This window comes from Thamnophis elegans, chromosome Z (assembly GCF_009769535.1).
Source record: "Thamnophis elegans isolate rThaEle1 chromosome Z, rThaEle1.pri, whole genome shotgun sequence".
Taxonomy (NCBI): Eukaryota; Metazoa; Chordata; class Lepidosauria; order Squamata; family Colubridae; genus Thamnophis; species Thamnophis elegans.
Window position 1 is genome coordinate 62,979,475 of NC_045558.1, and position 21,971 is coordinate 63,001,445.

The 21,971-nt window shown below is 37.6% G+C and overlaps 1 protein-coding gene across 2 annotated transcripts in view; it reads left to right on the forward strand.

Moving 5' to 3' along the window:
* The window catches only part of MLH1 (mutL homolog 1), a 98,204-nt gene that overhangs the window by 53,888 nt on the left and 22,345 nt on the right, over window positions 1-21,971 (forward strand). For both annotated transcript variants that reach the window (XM_032235185.1, XM_032235183.1), the window contains 2 exons: window positions 1,264-1,417; window positions 1,965-2,308. In XM_032235185.1, coding sequence (XP_032091076.1) covers window positions 1,264-1,417; window positions 1,965-2,308 — 498 coding nt within the window. The remainder of the gene's footprint in view (window positions 1-1,263; window positions 1,418-1,964; window positions 2,309-21,971) is intronic.

Below are 21,971 nucleotides of genomic sequence, written 5' to 3' on the forward strand. Positions count from 1 at the left end.
TTAGCTAAAGGCAAAGTGTTCACCAAACTGGACTTGAAAGAGGTGTATTACCGCATACGTATCAGGAAGGAGATGAATGGAAGACGCTAATGATGTGGCTGTAGTGGCAGTGCTGTTGCAAAACAACAAAGAGGGACAACTCTTGCCGTGTACTTATGTCTCCAAGAAACTCACTGCCACAGAAAGAAGGTGGGCCTTTTGGGAGAAAGAAGCCTATGCGGTCCAGTGAGCCCTACTCACCTGGAGATATTTCCTAGAGGGGGAGACATGCTATTTGAGGTCTGGACTGACCATAAAAACCTCAAAGCCCTTAAAATGCCTTTTCAAGTTACCAGCAGCATGGAATTTGTTCCCATGCCTGAACTGCCCAGAGAGCCTCCCTCCTCCATGTCTCTGACTGAATGGACAATCTTAAAAGGTGGGAGAATACGAAAAAAGCTCTGCCAGAAGCAGCAGAAGAGTACAAAGAAACAAGCTGATAAGCACCAATCACTCCAACCCTCCTTCCATGTGGAGGATAAAGTTTTCTTGTCTACCAAATACATAAAGTTAAGAATGCTTAGCAAGAAATTAGGGCTGAAATTTTTAGGTCCCTTCCCTATAGTAATAGTCTTAATAAATTGGGACCTTGAGCAATACTTTGCCTTGGACTCTGATTTAATTTTGGATGATATTTTGAACTCTGACAGTTGCTTATTGTACTTAACATCTTATGTATTTTTTTCTGATTTCCTTAAGAAAAAAAGCCACAAAATAAATTGCAGTAAATGAATGTTATTGTATTAATGTTTTATCCAGTGGTGGGATTAATTTTTTTTTACTACTCGTTCTGTGGGTGTGGCTTGGCGGGCATGGCAGGGGAAGGTTACTGTAAAATCTCCATTCCCTCCCCACTCCAGGGGAAGGTTACTGCAAAATCCCCATTTCCTCCTGATCAGCTGGGACTCGGGAGGCAGAGAATAGATGAGGGTGGGGCCAGTCAGAGGTGGTATTTACCACTTCTCCAAACTATTCAAAATTTCCACTTCCAGTTTTCCAGAACTGGTCAGAACCTGCTGAATACACCTCTGGTTGTATCTGTTTTGTTTCAAAATGCACAATGGGCTATACAATAAATATCTCTCAGTCATGTGATTAAAGGATTGTTATGATTTACTTCTGGTTTTGAAAAAAAACATACTACCACAGTTCTGGTTACAACGCAAGTTTGTAATTGAACACGTCTGATCAACTTACACTTACTGTTCTCAAAATGTTTTATAGTCTTGAGATTGCACCTCCGAATGTGGATGTGAATGTGCATCCTACAAAGCATGAAGTACATTTCCTCCATGAAGACAGCATCCTGGAGCGTGTACAACAACATATAGAGAGCAAATTGTTAGATTCCAATTCATCAAGGATGTATTTCACTCAAGTAAGTGGATTCTTTATTCCCAAAGGAGTAATGATATATGTTTTATTAATAATAATATTATGAAAATAATTCCAAACTAGATTATAGTATATTGTGTATGAGAAGCACTTCTCTTGCTGAATATTTGCATAACTAAGTGCACAATTCAGTTAGAGAGCTCTTTGAGGGATCCTTGGTGCTCTCTGAGTGAGTTTGTTTCTTACAGATGTTTCATTACCGAAGTTAGGATCTTAACTAGTAATGAAATGTCTGCAAGAAAGCTCAGAGAGCACCAAGGACCTCTCATTTCAACTCTGAGCTAAATAACATTCTCCTTTATTTAGAGGATTTTTCTTCATTTTATAAAGAAACAGTATTGCATCTTATGATAAATCATTGAAAATCTGTGGACTCACTGAAAATCCAAATACATTATCTTGATATAAATTAATAATTTAATTGTGTAATATAAAATTAAGGTAGGTTTCATGTAAAGCAGAGCTTGGAAAGGACTTTAATTTGTACAAACATTAAAATATTCTTTCATCACTATTTTTCTGCAATGAAGACATTATTACCAGCCATTACCGTCCCTTCCACTGAAGTTGTTAAATCAGCGAAATCTTCAGCTATTCAAGGAAGTGAGCAGATTTATGCTTGCCAGATGATCCGTACTGACTCAAGGGACCAAAAATTGGATGCTTTTCTTCAACCAGTTAATAAAACTAAGAATGCAGAGCTTGTTGTGGTAGAACCGGAGGACAATAGCAACATGCAATGTTGCAAGACTATTGGAGTACAAGATGTTGAAATGGAAGAATGTGATTTGAGTACAAGTGCTTCAAGAGCTGAAGAGACTCTGACAGGATCAATGAAGAGCCAATCAATGCCAATTGAAGAAGTATCTGAAAGGTAAGAGGTTTTTTTGTACAACACTATATTTCTTTTGAAACTTGTTCTCTTTTCTAGTTACATTAAATCAAAATCTATATGCTTTTAAGCCTTTGATAGAAAAAAGATGAATCTTCATGTAGATTCTTTTAAAAATTCTTTAATATTTGTCCGGGCTGCTTAGCATTATCTATTCTGATAAGTATCCCATTTCTAATGTAATTTATTACTTACGCCCTTTTCCAGTGATTTTCTGATTAAGTAAATTTCCATATACTCCCATAGAAAAAGTTTTACATTGTAGACCGTAGGTGGACAATTTTCCCAAAGGGTTGCATGAGAAACTGGAACTGTTGTAGAGGGCTACCATTGCTGCCCCCATTCCTTCCCACTGCTATGGGCCACTCAGGTAGTGTCAAAAGGCCAGATGTGTTCTGTACTGTAAAATGCCCATGTCTGCTGTAGGAGGATATTAAGTCCATAGTTTGGTTTCATAGATGCAATTGTGAGGGAGGCAGTGGCTCAGTGGCCAAGATGTTGAGCTTGTGCAATCAGAAGGTTGGCAGTTCAACTGTTTGAATCTCTAGTGCTGTGTAATGGAGTGAGCTCCCATTACTTGCCTCGGCTTCTGCCAACCTAGCAGTTCGAAAGCATGTAAAAATGCAAGTAGAAAAATAGGGACCACTTTGGTGGGAAAGTAACAGCGCTCCATGCGCCTTCAGCATTTAGTCATGCCAACCACATGATCACAGAGACATCTTCAGACAGCGCTGGCTCTTCGGCTTTGAAACGGAGATGAGCACTGCCCCTAGAGATGGAAATGACTAGCACACATGTGCGGGGCAAACAAACAAATGCCCCTCCCCACAGTATCTTCTTAAGTCTCAGTCCCCAGCTGTGCCTTGTGAAGAGGAACAGGGGGCTCTCATCCTGAGTCATTGGGTTGGCCTTCGCTGTTTCCACCTCTCCATTCTTCATGCTCAGGGATCAGGAGGAATAAGTTCTTGCTCATTGCCTGAGCTCCGTTCGTCATTTCCCTTTTTAAAAAAAATGTTTTTATCGGTTTTATTTATATTCAATCCAATTTTCATCAAACAGTGTTTGGTCTGGATACAGAAACATTTCATCAGACATAGTATTTATTCTTGTTATAACATTCATCATAATAGTAATAGTGCAATAACATAATCACAATGATACTTAACATCCTCTGCTTTAACAATTCTCCTCTTTAAGATTTCCTCTATTGATATCTCTTTCTAACTTCCATCTTCTTTCTTTTTTATAAAGTTTTTTTATTTTTAATTTTCAAAACAAACAGAATACATAAAATCTTCCTTTTTACATACTGTAGAAAGTGTATCAGTTGGTTACAAAAGACTTTCGTGCATTTCTTCCACAGTCATCAAGCATAATTCATATTAACTCAAGTGTTTTCACTCAGATATTTATACATGTTACCATCATCATACATCCATTTTCATTTGACTGTAGTTGTTTAAACGTCCTTCATCATAAAATATACCAAGATTTAATACATAACCACATACTGGCATTTCATTTACTATTTCTAAAATCCTCCAATGACACTAAATCCTTATATCCTATTCTAGCTAAACATCCATAATATTTAATAACAAAGTTTTCTATCCTTTCCAAATCACTGTTTACAATTTACATCTCATTTCCTTATATTGTACCCATACATACATGTTGTGGCTCGGTAGGAGCCTTTGGAGCTGCTATCAGACTCTGACACAGAAACCTCCTGTGAGTGGTTTCAGGATGCTCACAGGAGAGGATAACAAGCAGCTGTGGCTCGTTAAGGATCTCCTGCGGATAAAAGACTGATGGTGCCACGCCCTAGTTGCAGAACTCAACGTTCATTCCGTTCTATTCCGTTCTGTTCCTGTTCTAGTCAAGGTTCCCTGTTCGTGTTCATGATTCAGAGAAAACCAACTTGGAGAAGTGGTTTGCTGTAAGAGTTTGTTTTTGCATTTGCTGTTTAACTTTTTGCCAGAGAATTTATCTATGTTTATTTTGGGCTCGCAGCCAGCAAAAGCCGGGACTGATAAAAATATTTCCTTTGAAGTTCTGTTTGGCTGTAGTTTTTGAACGGGAAAGGTGGGGTCAGAACACACACACACACACACACACACACACACACACACACATATATATATATATATATATACATACATACATACATACATACATACATACATACATATACATTATTATCATTATCCCTCCTTTATTTGACTATATCCTTCATCATACCATTTTTCCCCTAGTAATCAAGACTTAACTGAATCTAACTTTATTATACAATTGTATCACAGTGGCCAGTTGTTTCACCGGATTTGGCATTGGTTACTAGTCGGGCCCCACCCAGGGGCCTAGGACGTTGTAACGTATTTTCGTAATATGCGTGCAGATCCAAGCAGTGCGGCTTTTTGCATTTGATTGATGGTGATTTTGTCAATTTTTAACTGTTTTAAATGTAATTCCAGTGCTTTTGCAATAGCACCCAGTGTGCCAATTACCACTGGAATTACCACTGCTGGTTTGTGCCATAGTCGTTGAATTTCAATTTTTAACTCCTGGTATTTTGCGATTTTTTCATGTTCCTTCTCAGCGACCCTGCTATCACCTGGTATTGCGATGTCTATGATTGTGACCTTATTTTTCTCAACCAATGTGATGCCGGTGTATTATGCGCCAGTATTTTGTCTGTTTGTATGTGAAAATCCCACAAGATCTTGACCATCTGATTTTCGGTGACTTTTTTCAGGTTGATGTTCCCACCAGTTTTTTTTGCTGTTTAATATTATAATTTTTGCACAAATTCCAATGGATCATTTGTGCTACTGAATTGTGCCGCAATTTATAATCAGTCTGCGTGATTTTTTTACAGCAGCGGAGTATGTGATCAACAGTTTCATCAGCTTCTTTGCAAAGTCTGCATTTGGCATCATCAGAGGATTTTTCGATTTTGGCTTTAATGGCATTTGTGCGGATAGCTTGTTCTTGCGCAGCCAGGATTAGTGACTCTGTTTCTTTCTTTAATGTACCTGTTGTTAACCATAACCAAGTTTGTTCACTGTCCACTTTATCTTTTATTTTTTCCAGAAATTGGCCATGCAGTGCTTTGTTCTGCCAACTCTCCATTCTTGATTTTATCACTTCTTTTCTGTATTCTTGTTTCGTCTGTTGGGTCTTCAGTAGATTTTTGTTCTTTACTTCGATTAATAGATGTTCTTGACTTTCTTTTAAATAATCAGCCAGTGCATGTTTTTCTTCTTCAACTGTTTGCTTCACTTGTAATAATCCTCTGCCACCTGATTTTCGGGGCAGATATAGTCTATCAGTATCACCACGTGGATGTAAACTGTAGTGCATTGTCATTAGTTTCCTGGTTTTTCGGTCCAAAAGGTCCAAATCAGCTTGTGTCCAGTTAACTATACCAGCTGTGTATCTTATAACTGGTATTGCCCAGGTATTTATGGCCTTGATTGTATTTCCACCATTCAATTTAGATTTCAAAATTTTCCTAACTCTGTTGGTGTACTCTCGCCTGACAATAGTTTTTTACTTCTCCATGCTTGATGTTATCCAACTGCAGAATGCCTAAGTATTTGTAGGCTTCATTTTCTTTGCATTTAATTAATTGGCCATTGGGCATTTCAATTCCCTCACATGCAGTGATTTTGCCCCTTTTTATGGATACAGTGGCACATTTTTCCATGCCAAACTGCATTGAAATATCGGTGCTGAATACTCGGACTGTGTTTGTCAATGATTGGATTTCTCTTTCTGACTTTCCATAGAGTTTCAAATCATCCATATATAGTAAATGCGAAATTTTTTCAGCTTCTTTGGCTGTTTGGTAGCCTAATTTCATTTTTTTTAAGGTTACATTATTATTGTTGTTGTTGTTGTTGTTGTTGTTATTATTGTACAATTGTATCACAGCGGCCAGTTGTTTCGCCGGATTTGGCATTGGTTACTAGTCGGGCCCCACCCAGGGGCCTAGGACGTCGTAACGTATTTTCGTAATATGCGTGCAGATCCAAGCAGTGCAGCTTTTTGCATTTGACTGATGGTGATTTTGTCAATTTTTAACTGTTTTAAATGTAATTCCAGTGCTTTTGGAATAGCACCCAGTGTGCCAATTACCACTGGAATTACCACTGCTGGTTTGTGCCATAGTCGTTGAATTTCGATTTTTAAGTCCTGGTATCTTGCGATTTTTTCATGTTCCTTCTCGGCGACCCTGCTATCACCTGGTATTGCGATGTCTATGATTGTGACCTTATTTTTCTCAACCAGTGTGATGTCTGGTGTATTATGTGCCAGTATTTTGTCCGTTTGTATACGGAAATCCCACAAGATCTTGACCATCTGATTTTCGGTGACTTTTTCAGGCTGATGTTCCCACCAGTTTGTTGCTGTTTTAATATTATAATTTTTGCACAAATTCCAATGGATCATTTGTGCTACTGAATTGTGCCGCAATTTATAATCAGTCTGCGTGATTTTTTTACAGCAGCTGAGTATGTGATCAACAGTTTCATCAGCTTCTTGCCAAAGTCTGCATTTGGCATCATCAGAGGATTTTTCGATTTTGGCCTTAATGGCTTTTGTGCGGATAGCTTGTTCTTGCGCAGCCAGGATTAGTGACTCTGTTTCTTTCTTTAATGTACCTGTTTTTAACCATAACCAAGTTTGTTCACTGTCCACTTTATCTTTTATTTTTTCCAGAAATTGACCATGCAGTGCTTTGTTCTGCCAACTCTCCATTCTTGATTTTATCACATCTTTTCTGTATTCTTGTTTTGTCTGTTGGGCCTTCAGTAGATTTTTGTTCTTTACTTCGATTAATAGATGTTCTTGAGTGTCTTTTAAATAATCAGCCAGTGCATGTTTTTCTTCTTCAACTGTTTGCTTCACTTGTAATAATCCTCTGCCACCTGATTTTCGGGGCAGATATAGTCTATCAGTATCACCACGTGGATGTAAACTGTAGTGTATTGTCATTAGTTTCCTGGTTTTTTCGGTCCAAAAGGTCCAAATCAGCTTGTGTCCAGTTAACTATGCCAGCTGTGTGTCTTATAACTGGTATTGCCCAGGTATTTATGGCCTTGATTGTATTTCCACCATTCAATTTAGATTTTAAAATTTTCCTAACTCTGTTGGTGTACTCTCGCCTGACAATAGTTTTTACTTCTCCATGCTTGATGTTATCCAACTGCAGAATGCCTAAGTATTTGTAGGCTTCATTTTCTTTGCATTTAATTAGTTGGCCATTGGGCATTTCAATTCCCTCAGATGCAGTGATTTTGCCCCTTTTTATGGATACAGTGGCGCATTTTTCCATGCCAAACTGCATTGAAATATCGGTGCTGAATACTCGGACTGTGTTTGTCAATGATTGGATTTCTATTTCTGACTTTCCATAGAGTTTCAAATCATCCATATATAGTAAATGCGAAATTTTTTCAGCTTTTTTGGCTGTTTGGTAGCCTAATTTCATTTTTTTTAAGATTACTGATAGTGGGACCATTGCGATGATGAAGAGAAGAGGTGAAAGTGAATCACCCTGGAAAATTCCTCGCTTGATATTAACCATTCCGTAGCTCTCATTCCCTACTGCCAACTCAGTTCTCCATTGTTTCATTGCCTTTTCAGTAAAGGATGTAATATTTTTGCTAATGCCAGTTGTTTCTAAGCATTTTATGATCCAACTATGTGGCATAGTTGTTGTTGTTGTTGTTGTTATTATTATTATTATTATTATTATTATTATTATTATTATTATTAGTCAATTGGATACCTGTGCTTCACTACAGAACAGGAACAGCAGTGGGTAGCATTGTTCACCATCACTCTCCATTGTCCTGTAGCTATAAAAGGCAACAGCAGACATGGTCTTCTTGAGAGGAACCTTGGTGTTTGGGTCACACTGAGGTATATTGATGTTACAGCCATCTTCATGGCAGAACATCAGAGGGTACTGGAGAGTGTCATAGGCACAGTGTGTCTCACTGATTTGTAACTGTTGTCTCTGCTGTGGAGAACAATATCTCTCTTCTCAAAATCCTGGCTGACAATGAGAACAGCAATTTCTGTAGTCATGTGGGAATTGAAACGACCTTGGTGCTCTCCAGAAGACTTCCTATTGTTGTTAATCACCACTTGGAAGTCCTTGTGGCCCTTAGGAATAGAATCAACATCAGCCTTAAATTCCAGAATATTCTTGTGTTCACACAGCAACTTCTGCAGTTGGCTAGCAAGTGTGCATTAATGCCTGGGTAGATTCCACAACAGATGTCCCTCTCATTGTCATCATCACTAACAAAGTATATCTGAAGAAATGAAGGCTGCTGCTGAGGCCCTGCCATGATACCCCCTATCCAGTAGTAGACCTCCCCCTGTACTTTGAATATTGGCATAAAATTTCCCTCCTTCACCTCTCTGGCTCCAAAAGATGTCACTTGGAAGCATCCATTGTACTTCTGGACAGCAGAAAGAAAGTGCTTTGCCATTGGATGCTGGTGGGTAACAAGGCTGTGTAAGGGTTCAGGGTACAGCACAGCACCAGGCATAAGGTAACTGGTGTTCAAGATCAACAACCTTGTCCCTGGAGTAATCAATTTGAGGTTCAACCAGAGACAAATACTTATTAGTCCATGGCACTGATCTTATTTCTGACTGATTAATGTAGGGGTTATTAGATGTATACTTTTTTACAGCCTCTCTACTGACTTGGGGATGAGTTTGATGATAGTCTGCAGCTTGCCTTATGTTTTCCTAATTGTACCTGTAAGTGTTTTTCTGCCTTTTTTGCCTCTTTTCCCTTTAACTGGTGTTGTCAGGCATGCCTCCTTTAAAACTCAGTACAGTAGAAGGAACAGATTCATCAGAACTGAGGAGAAAAATAAAGGGAAAAAAATCTGCTTCTGCCTACCAGAATCCATCAGTATTCATCTGGCTAGTGTCCTGTCAGTATGTGAGAGAGTTGAGAGGTGTTTGGAAACTCAAACAGTATTTGTTGTGTGAGCAAGAAGGAGACAGAAAGGAACCTGGGCATGGCTTAGCTCAACTGTTCTGTAATAAACTTGCTTCCTGCTATGAAAGTAAAACAGAAACTGAATCTCCTCTCCTCTAATTGTGTTTTGCATTTGGAACAGATTTCTTTTCAGATGGGGAGGTGGAGATAGATAGATAGATAGATAGATAGATAGATAGATAGATAGATAGATAGATAGATAGATAGATAGATAGATAGATAATTTAAAATAATTTAAAATAAATAATTTAAAATAATTTAAAATAATTTAAAATAATTTAAAATAATTATTTAAAATAATTTAAAATAATTATTTAAAATAATTTAAAATAATTATTTAAAATAATTTAAAATAATTATTTAAAATAATTTAAAATAATTATTTAAAATAATTTAAAATAATTATTTAAAATAAAATTCCAACTTTTTACAAGAATACTGACAAATTCAGTATTCAATCATCTGATGGAAAAAAGTTTGAGTAAAAAGGAAATTCTAAAAAATCAAGAGAAGCAAAAGATCAGCTGCTCATAGACAAAATGGAACTAAAAATGCAAAATGAAGAAAAACAAATTTAAATATAGCGTGGATTGATTACAAGAAGGCATTTGACTCATTACCCCACAGCTGGATTAACACCTGTCTGGTGTTAATTTTTGCTTTGGAATCAGCAAAATTTTTGAAAGCAAATATGCAAAAATGGAAAACAGTTCTAACAGCAAATGGGGAGAAAATTGGTGAAATCAAAATCAGACAAAGAATCTTCCAGAAGGACTCACTTTCACTACTACTGTTCAGCATTGCATTAATTCCACTGACAATAATCCTACGAAACACAAAACCAAATCTCAAGCCAACTTGGCAAGATAAACCATCAGCTATACATGGATGACTTAAAAATGCATGTGAAAAGCCTCACTGAACTTAAATCAATACTCAACACAGTTCAACTGTTCAGCAGTGGCATCAAAATGAACTTTGGACTTGAAAAATGTGCTTTTCAATCCATGCAGCTAGGAAAAATGCAAAAAATTGAAGAAATAGAACTGGGAAATGGAAGCATAGTGAAAACATTAGCAAAGGATGACGGTTTCAAATACCTAGGCATATAGGAAGCAGATAACATCTTGAATGGAAAAGTCAAAGAATCAATGCAAAAGGAATACATCAGGAGGGTCCACAAAATATTAAAATCAAAGCTGAATTCTGGAAACATAATTAAAGCCATTAATACATGGGCAGTTCCAGTGATACACTACTCAGCTGGAATCATCAACTGGACTTTGGCTGAAGTGGAAAACTTGGACCGGAAAATGTGCAAACTTTTAAATAGGTATCACGGTTTTCATCCATGAAGTGACATCGACAAGTTGTACCTGCCACAAAAAATAGGGGACATGGGCTATTGCAAATCCATCAAACTGTGGAAGAAGAAAAATGAAGTTTGAGTGATTATGTGAAACAAAGTACAGAAAAATTGCTACTGGCTGTGAAAATGGAGAACAGTATAAACAGAAACAGAGGCAGAATATAAGGAAAAACAGCTGGATAACAGATTAAATAGATGGAAAACCAAAGCTTTGCATGGACAGTACTTGAAAAACATTGAAGGAAAATGTGATGACAACTTGACATGGACATGGCTTAAGATGGGAACCACAAGAAAGAAACGGAAGGTTTAATACTGGCTACTCAAGAACGAACACTGCAAACTAATGTCATGAAACAAAGATACAAAAATCCACTGACAATCCAAACTGCTGACTGCAACAACAAAGTTTAAACTGTTTGACATTTAATATGTGAATGCAGCAAAATTGCACAAACTGATTACAAAATTAGACACGACCAAGTTGCTAAATAAATCCACTGGTCATTAAGTAAAAAATATGACTTACCTATATCCAAAAAGTCATGGGAACACAAAGTGGAAAAAGTTACCGAAAATGAGAAGGTGAAGATCTTGTGGGACTTTCAAATACAGTGAGATCATCATTTGGAACACAGCACGCCAAATATCATGGTTGTAGAGGGCCAAAACATACAATTTATTGACATCGGGGTACCAGAAAATGCCAGAGTTGAAGAAAAAGAACTGGAAAAAATTATGAAAAACCACAACATGGCCATCGAAACTACCAGATTATGTATGAAACATGTAACAGTGATACCCATTGTCATCGGGGCACTTGGTACCATGTCCAAGAATTTTATAAGACACATCAACAAATTGCAGCTTTCTGCAATAACACCAGTGGAAGTGCAAAAAATTGTGCTACTTGGAATATTGTTTATTTGACACTGGCAGCAACTGGTATCAACCATTAATAGCAGTCAGTGGTATTTGTGATGCATTTTTGAATGTTCAGTTGACTGAGTTTCATGTTTAATGAATAAAGTATAATAACAACAACAACTCCGCCGTTGCCGGTCCCAACCCCGGATGAGGAAGGAGGAGGGTTGGGGTCAGGTTGGCAACTGGTCCCATAAAAAAACCCTGCCAACCCATACAATATGGTGAAAGAAATGAATAAAAATGTTATACCGCATCGGTCATCGCACGGGTTAACAAGGGCCGTGGCGGATGTTGGGGTCCCTGGACATCCGTCGACAAGTGGGCTACAAGTGGACCAGCCAACAAAACGACAAAAATATAGTGCAGATAAAACCGTGCCATAATGACCTGTTACTACAACTCAGAGGCAGAAAAAAGAGGTTATTTAAAGCGAATGTATGAATTATGGAAAGAACAATATCCAGATTCAAATGTTAGTGAACAATGACTAGCAGATCAAAGGCGATTTATTATACGGAATAAAGTGTTTAGTGAAGTTGAACTTGAGGAAATTCAGGCAAATTGCAAAACCAAAAAAACAATATCACAAGCGGAAATAACTGATATTCAAGACACAACTAAAGACATTATAATAGAACTCCCAAAAGAAGCTCTCGGGGAAGAAATAACACTACCACCACTAGAACCAGTTATCACTGAACCAACTAACTCAAAAACAAAAAGAATTGAAGGATAAGATCATGGAGCATTTTCTGCTTAATGAGGAAAGGCAACGTTTACCAAAACTAAAAACTGTGCCTAAGAAAATTTTGGCCCCTATCATGAAAATGGTTAATGCAGTATTTTCAACAATTGAATCGGGATCCATCTTGGAAACGAACCAGTTAATGTACAGCGCAGCTGTAATAGTCACTAATGAACTAGGCATTAAAATCAAAGTACCTAGTCACACAACAGAAAAAGCATCAAAGCCAAAGTGGAAAATCCGATTAGAACAAAAAGTCAAAAAATTAAGGGCAGATGCTAGTAACTTAAAGAACATGCATGAGCAATGGCTTAAAAACAACAAAACCATAGATCGGCTAATCAGAAGATATAGATTGGATACAAGAAACATCAATGAAGCTGTAGAGATTGTAAAACAGCGGATAACACCAACAGCTAGAAAAATTGAAAGATATGAGACACGAATCATCCAATATAAACAAAATCAGCAATTTCGATCAGACCAACGGCGTTTTTATCAAAGTCTTAATGTGAATGGTGACACCAAAAGTGAAAAACCAGAAAAGCAGGCCACAGTTGAATTCTGGAAAGAATTGTGGAAAAATGCAAAGGACTACAATAAGGAAGCAAAGTGGATACATGACTTTGAGAAAAGCATTGGCAACAAACAAATGCAAGTATTAGAAATAACAACTGAGATGGTCAAAAATCGTGTAAAAAAGGTAAAGAATTGGACATCACCTGGAAAGGACCAATTACATGGTTTCTGGCTCAAATATCTGACCAGTTTACATGCAATATTGGCCAGGCAACTGAATGAAATTTTACAAAAGGGCCAAATTGATGAATGGTTGACAACTGGAAAAACATACTTGATTCAGAAAGATGCAACTAAAGGAACAACACCTGAAAACTACAGACCAATAACATGCTTGCCAACAACCTTCAAATTGCTCACAGGCATTATTGCAGATAACATGATGGTTTATTTGAAAACAAACAACATCTTGCCAGTAGAGCAAAAAGGCAACAAAAGAAGGAGCAGGGGCACAAAAGATCAGCTCCTAATTGATAAAATGATGTTAGAAAATTGTAAGAACAGAAAAATGAACTTGAATATGGTCTGGATTGATTAAAAAAAGGCATTTGACTCACTGCCATATAGATGGATCATAAAATGCTTAGAAACAACTGGCATTAGCAAAAATATTACATCCTTTACTGAAAAGGCGATGAAACAATGGAGAACTGAGTTGGCAGTAGGGAATGAGATCTACGGAATGGTTAATATCAAGCGAGGAATTTTCCAGGGTGATTCACTTTCACCTCTTCTCTTCATCATCGCGATGATCCCACTATCAGTAATCTTTAAAAAAATGAAATTAGGCTACCAAACAGCCAAAGAAGCTGAAAAAATTTCGCATTTACTATATATGGATTATTTGAAACTTTATGAAAAGTCAGAAATAGAAATCCAATCATTGACAAACACAGTCCGAGTATTCAGCACCGATATTACAATGCAGTTTGGCATGGAAAAATGCGCCACTGTATCCATAAAAAGGGGCAAAATCACTGCATGTGAGGGAATTGAAATGCCCAATGGCCAACTAATTAAATCCAACAAAAATGAAGCCTACAAATACTTTGGCATTCTGCAGTTGGATAACATCAAGCATGGAGAAGTAAAAGCTATTGTCAGACGAGAGTACACCAACAGAGTTAGGAAAATTTTGAAATCTAAATTGAATGGTGGAAATACAATCAAGGCCATAAATACCTGGGCAATACCAGTTATAAGATACACAGCTGGTATAGTTAACTGGACACAAGCTGATTTGGACCTTTTGGACCGAAAAACCAGGAAACTAATGACAATGCACTACAGTTTACATCCACGTGGTGATACTGATAGACTATATCTGCCCCGAAAATCAGGTGGCAGAGGATTATTACAAGTGAAGCAAACAGTTGAAGAAGAAAAACATGCACTGGCTGATTATTTAAAAGAAAGTCAAGAACATCTATTAATCGAAGTAGAGAACAAAAATCTACTGAAGACCCAACAGACGAAACAAGAATACAGAAAAGAAGTGATAAAATCAAGAATGGAGAGTTGGCAGAACAAAGCACTGCATGGCCAATTTCTGGAAAAAATAAAAGATAAAGTGGACAGTGAACAAACTTGGTTATGGTTAACAACAGGTACATTAAAGGAAGAAACAGAGTCACTAATCCTGGCTGCGCAAGAACAAGCTATCCGCACAAATGCCATTAAGGCCAAAATCGAAAAATCCTCTGATGATGCCAAATGCAGACTTTGCAAAGAAGCTGATGAAACTGTTGATCACATACTCCGCTGCTGTAAAAAAATCGCACAGACTTATTATAAATTGCGGCACAATTCAGTAGCACAAATGATCCATTGGAATTTGTGCAAAAATTATAATATTAAAACAGCAACAAACTGGTGGGAACATCAGCCTGAAAAAGTCACTGAAAATCAGATGGTCAAGATCTTGTGGGATTTTCGCATACAAACAGACAAAATACTGGCGCATAATACACCAGACATCACACTGGTTGAGAAAAATAAGGTTACAATCATACAATACCAGGTGATAGCAGGGTCGACAAGAAGGAATATGAAAAAATCGCGAAATACCAGGACTTAATAATAGAAATTCAACGATAATGGCACAAACTAGCAGTGGTAATTCCAGTGGTAATTGGCATACTGGGTGCTATTCCAAAAGCACTGGAATTACATTTAAAACAGTTAAAAATTGACAAAATCACCATCAGTCAAATGCAAAAAGCCGCACTGCTTGGATCTGCACGCATATTACAAAAATACATTATGACGTCCTGGACCCCTAGGTGGGGCCTGACTAGTAATCAATGCCAAATCCGACGAAACAACTGGCCGCTGTGATACAATTCTGTTGTTGCAAATAATAATAATAATAATAGTTTAACCAAATTATCTTCCTTATATCACTGATCCTTCCATATATTTCCTTATTTCCAGCTCCCATTTTTGTCAGCTAGTCATAAGTCCCATGTCAAAAAGTATTCAGTTTCTTTCTTTTCCTTTATTGTAAGTGTTAGCTTATCCATTTCTGCACATTCTAATATGTTTCTAATCACATCATCATCTTCACTTTTCTATTGTTGTACAAATACTATTCTCGCTTGTCGGAGTTTTGGTAGCATGACTATTAATGTGAGATAAACCCAGGAGCAATACAGAGCACACAGCACACAGAATCTTTATACAATTAATAGTGGTTTATACATACATACATACATACATACATACATACATACATACATACACACACACACACACACACACACACACACACACATACATACACATGGTAGATAAAATTCCTTACCAGTCAGCTGTGGACACAAGGATAGAAATGAGATACATGATGAGAGAGAGAAATACCCTTTAATGGCCACTTATATATAGACACCTCACTAGAGTTTCCACCCCAGCAGAGTCTTAAACTGGTGATACATGTATTGCTTAATCATACTTATTGCATCAGTTTACAATTTACAGCTTCCAACCTTACATCAGTTAGCAGCTATTAAATCCTCATTACCTGACATTGCTGCATGTAAAATCAACTATACAAATGTCTCTGGTTTCCAATCTATATGTTGTTTTATCATTTTTCCCAGCCATGTATGTATTTTTGTCCAATATTTTTTCACTTTTTGACATGTCCACCACTTATGATAGTATGAACCAAGTGTCTGATGACATTTCCAACATTTTGGAGATTTATCCTTAAACATCTTTGCTAGCCTTGGGGGTGGAAAATGCCATCTATAAAACATGCAGTAGACATTGTTAATTTATAATTTCTATCCCATTTCTGCCATTGATCTAACTCAATCGAATAGCTAAAGATTTTAGTCTATACTATCATTATCTCTCTTACTTGTTCCTCTTCCATCTTAATACTTAACAAGTAGCTATATATTTTCTTTATTAATTTTTCAGCTGTCCTTGTTAATATCTGATCTAATTCTGTTAGTCCTTCATACAAACCATACATTTTAACATCCTCATATGTAGATTGTATCTGCACATATGACCACCATGTTATCTCAATCCCTTGCTCACTCAGTTCCTGCTTAGTTTTAAGTTCCCCCTTTTCATTTAAAACCTCTTTATATCTGGTAGCATTCTCTATATCGGGGGTCAGCAACCCGCAGCTCTGGAGCCATATGTTGCTCTTTCATCCCTCTGCTGCAGCTCCTTGTCGCTGGTCAGCACCACAATTGATAGGGCTCTTGGTTAGGACAGGTAGAGGAAAAAGGATATCACATTACAAGGACACTATAAGGGGGAACTGGACTTTCAGTTGGTTCCAGAATTGAATGGGGGACTTCCGTTTAGGACCTTTGTGACTCTTTGAGTGTTTAAGGTTGCCGACCTCCTCTGCTCTATATCAGTAATATGTGGATAAATCCCAATGTGGTAACCCAAAACCACCTCTATTTTTAGAAACTTGCAACATTTTCAGACTTCTTATTGCTTTTTTCCCTTGCCAAATATATTTTAATATTGTTTTATTTAATTCTTCAAAATATTTTTCCTGTTTTGGAATAAATACATTTTCCAGATTTATTGTTTGAAATAAATATATTAATCTTGGCAAGATATTCATTTTTATAGTGGCTACTCTTCCCATCAATGATAATTGTAGATTTTTCTATTTCTCCAAATCCTTTTTAATTTGTTGTGCCAATGTATAATAATTATCTTCTTTAATTGTTACACCTTCCCATTAATTGAATTCCTAAATATTTAACTTTCTTGACTATCTGTTTTCCTCATTAGTTCTTTTTTCTGTATGTCTGTAACATTTTTCACTATTGTTTTGGTTTTTCTTTATTTATTTTCAGTCTTGCAATTTCATAATATTCTTCTATTTTCCTAATTAGTTTAAGTTCATTTTCTTGTAGGTCTTCCAAGATAAAAACCAAATCATCTGTGAATGCCTGTAGTTTATATTGTTCCTTTTTTATTTCCATACCTTTAATTTCTATATCTTGTCTCATATTTCTATTTAACACTTCCAATGCAGTGGTGGGTTTCAAATATTTTTTTACTACTGGTTCTGTGGGCATGGCTTATTTTGTGGGTGTGGCTTGGCAGTCCTGTGATCCAGTGGGAGTGGTTTGGCAGTTATGTGACCGGGTGGGAGTGGCTTGACAGTCATATGACCAGGTGGAAGTGGCTTGGCGGTCATGGCCAATTTATCCATCCATTTGCCATTTTAGCAGCCCATTAAACAATACATAGCAACCCCCTTTTCTATTCTTTTTAATACTGCATGAAGTTTTTTGTCTAGGTTTTTTTTACTAGGGAGAAGGGGTTGGCAATGCCTGGGGATTTCCCCTCTGTGTTAGAGACATCAAAATGACCAAGATAATATAAGGTATCCTGCTGGAGCAGGGAGTTGGACTATAGGACCTCTTAGGTCCCTTCCAGCTCTGGATTGTTGTGCTGTTTCAAAGCATCCTCTGAAGCTCCATCTAGTGCCAGATTTGTTGTCCTTCCTTCCTCTCCTTTTTCTCTCCCTCCTTCCCTCTATCCATCCATCCATCCATCCATATCTTATTCACTTCCCTCTTCCTTCCTTCCTTCCTTTCTTCCTTCCTTCCTTCCTTCCTTCCCTCTCTCTCTCTCCCTTCCCTCCCTCTTTCTTTATTTCTCCCTTCCCTCCCTTTTTTATTTTTCCCCTCCCTCCCTCCCTCCTCCTTCCTGTGAAGAACCCCAGAAGGTCTTTGGTAGGAGGAAGAAAAGCCAGGGACATGCCCATTGATAATCTGGCATTCTTAGAGCCCCACTATTGATTAGCTTAGCCTGAGCAAGGATAGCTAGCCACACTTTCAATAAGCTCTCAACTCAAGCTCCATTCCAGAGGTCTTCAAACATGGCAACCTTAAGACTGGTGGACTTCAACTTCCAGAATTCTCTAGCTAGCAGAGCTAAGTCCACAAGTCTTAAAGTTGCCAAGTTTGAAGACATCTGCTCCATGCACTTGGGGATCCCGAAACAGTAAGGATTTCTTTCTTTCTCCCTTGAACCCTTCCCCCCTTGCAACCCGTTTTTGCTTCCAGGGGGCTGCTGGGAGGCTTACTAGGTTTCCCCTGCACTCTATTTTGGGTCTCCCAAAGTTCTCTGTCATATCTCCATTTATCATCACCTTTTCAGTTTGTTTATTGTATATTGCCTTTATCATGTTAATAAATCTTTCACCAAAGTACATAAATTTCAGTTGTGACAGCATAAATTGCCAATTCGCATTGTCATATGCTTTCTGTACATCTCAGAAAATCAGTCATTTTTTCCCCAGGATGTGGTTCATAATATTCCAACATATTTAAAATCATTCCCATTTTGTTTTTAAACTGATTTCTGGTTGACATCGCAGTGGAAATGGACTGGAAATTAACGGAACTCTGATGAGCCCCATGAAATTCAGTTGGTACCTGCTGCTGAGAGGCCTTCGGGGCATAGCCATCTTGAAGGGACAGTGAAGAAAGGAGAGGCATTTCTTGGACGGCGAGGAGTTGGCAATTTCCTCACCAAGACAGAAGTAGCTCTTCCGATCTGCAGCAGTGGCGCTGGATATTTTCCGATGGCCGTCTGAAAGTTGGAACAACCAAACTGAAGAATTCAGCTGGAACAGTGTTTGGATGGAGTACTGGACCTGGGTGAGATAACTGCCAATTCTCACTTAAAGAAATTTTTTGGAAATCAGAAATCGGTGTTTTAAAAGTTATTCCGGAGTTTAGAATAGTGGCTACCAGGCACTTGGGAGAGAGAAAAAACCCAGAGATTATAAAATAAAAAGTCCAAGTAGAATTCATGTATTTGGGAAGCTGGGGAAAGCCAAAGCATTTTTTTAAAAAAAAATTTGGGAGAAAATGGCAATTTTTATCTGTATTTTAAAGTTCCGGGATATTTTGAAAATCAGTTGTATCTGTTAGACTGCCTTACATGGAATAGAAATTCAGAGTGCCATTTACTGGAGGAAAAAAACCACTACAAAGCTCAACAGGCTTGGTGAGCGACTACAATAAGCAAAATAAGAGAAGTAGCAGTTGGAAGATCTGACCTTGGCTATAGAGAAGAAGATAAATTGGACATTGTGAGAAATTTAAGGAGTGCTTGTGTTTTTCCTTTTTGTTTTGCTCTCTTTGATGAAAGCTAACTGATAACTGGATTTGTCCATTTCTGGAATTGGATTACAATTGATTATATAAATTAGAGCACCCTACTTTTGAAAAGAAGAGGAATAATCGAAGAAAAGAAGAAAAACAAGGAAATTAAATAAACTTTAAATTTGGATTAAATGTGAAGAAAGATAATTGGGAAGGGTTTAAGAGATTTTTAAATTGTTATAAAATGGAGTTTAAGATATGTGAAGAAATATTTTTGATGTTAAAAGAAGTACATGAATCTTTGACAGGTAATAAAGAAACAAAGTTTAATCACACAAAAAAAATAGAAGAAGAATCTGAAAATGGAGTCCTTAAAAGAGCAAGAGATGATGGATAAGGAGGGAAAGGTTAACAGAAGAGAGATATAATTATAGGGTAAATATTAGTACATACGTACATACATACATACATACATATATATAAATATAATGAGTTAGATCAGTAGATGGGAATGTGAAAGTAGATAATTAAATAAATACTATTAATTTTGAATGTAATTTAAAGAATGTTGGGAATTTAAAATGTTAATGATTGGGAATTTGAGATATTTTCTGAGAAGAAAAAATAGGGTAAATAACTGGAAAAACTGTAAAAAAAGGTGAAATACAGGGTGTACAGTGATGTTAATTATGTGTAAAAATTGAATAAGAAATGAAGAATTATGTAAAGAGAATAATACTTTGGAAGTTAGAATAGCAAAGTATGGTTAAAAATTATTAATTTGTAAAGATGAATTAATAGTTATTAGTTGAAGACAAAAAGAAAAGGGTGCTTAGTAATGATATGTAAGGTTAAGTGAATTAATGATAAAGGATTATATAAAAGAGATGAATATTGATAAAAGTGGGAAGCTTAGAATATATTGAAACTATGATTATAAATATGATTCATAAGCTGACCTGGTTCACACTCTGTCCATAAAGTATGTATCATGGGGGGGAAATTGCAATAAAATTTGTCTTAAAAAAATAAAAAATTACTTTTATTCTATCTCTTAGGTTTATTTAGAAACTTTTTAAACCTCTTTGCCATGATTGAAGCATATATTTTATAGTCATCATTCAGTAAAGATATAGTCAGCATTCAGTAAAGATATCTATTGGGCCTATAATTTTTTATCTGCGTGAAATCTAAGGCTTTCGGAATCAGAGTAATATTTGCTTCCATCCCCGAATTTGGTACCTTCATATCAATCAATACTTCATTATGGACTTCCAACATTGATGGGCCTAGAGCAGCGATGGTGAACCTTTTTTGGCTCACGTGCCATAAAGGGGGAGAACAGGGGGGGTCGTGCCCGGGCGTGCCGCTCCCATTAATGCAATGTGCGACCCCCAAAGGCGCATGCGCGCATGAGCGGCTCCCCCCATTTTTTGCATGCTTTTTTCGCCCTCCCCAGACTCCGGAGGCTTTATAGGAGCCTGGGGAGGGTGAAAACACTCCCCCACCTCCCTGAAGGTCCCTGAAGCCTCCGGAAGGCTTAAACCGATCCTACGAGCAAACCGGAAGTCTGTTCCCGAACTTCTGGTTTGCCTATGTATCGGTTTCTTCTCTTTTTCTGTTTTCAATATATATGCCAACCATCTTCCTGGTTATTCACATTTTCAAAAAAATCTGTTCAGCATTTTTGATTTTTTTGTGCCAATTCTTCTTTAGTAGATTCATTTTATGTTTTAATAATTCCATTTGATTTTTTAAGATCTTGTTTGGTACTTTCTGTAATTCTAATTCCAGTCTCTTATGTTCTTTTGCTATCATCTTTTTGTTTTGTGTTGGGTGAACCTTTTTTGCACCAAGTACCAAAATGGGAGTTTGTGTGCATGCGCCAGAAATGGAAGAGCAGATGATCGTGTCAACAAGAACAAGCCAGCACTTCCCCCCCACTTCTGCCAAGGGAGTGTGACCTCTTACCCTGGTGCCAGACAGAGGTTCCTCCTGCACAGACTCAGTTTCTCCATAGCCCCACCACCCCAGAAGAACGGTGGCAGCAGCCACAGGGTGAGGCACAGGAGAAACCAGTGAGCCCATGCAGCCGCTCCTCCACTGGCAAGCCGGGCCCTTGGCAGTATCTCTATCCTTGAGAAGGCAGCTCCTCCTGGCTGCTCCAGCATCCTGGCATCACCCCTGGGGGCAGTAGGAGCAGCGGGCAGGGCAGTCAGCTACCCAGCCAGCTAATACTGTCCTACTGTCCTGTGCTCCCGAGCTGGTGAGGTGCTCTGGACCACGAACGTGTGATGATCTTCTGGTTTCCGGCATGTACCAGCCAGCTCGTCTTTGCACATGTGCGCCAGAAACCAAAAGATCAAGTGGCCGGTGCATGCGCAGACCAGAAA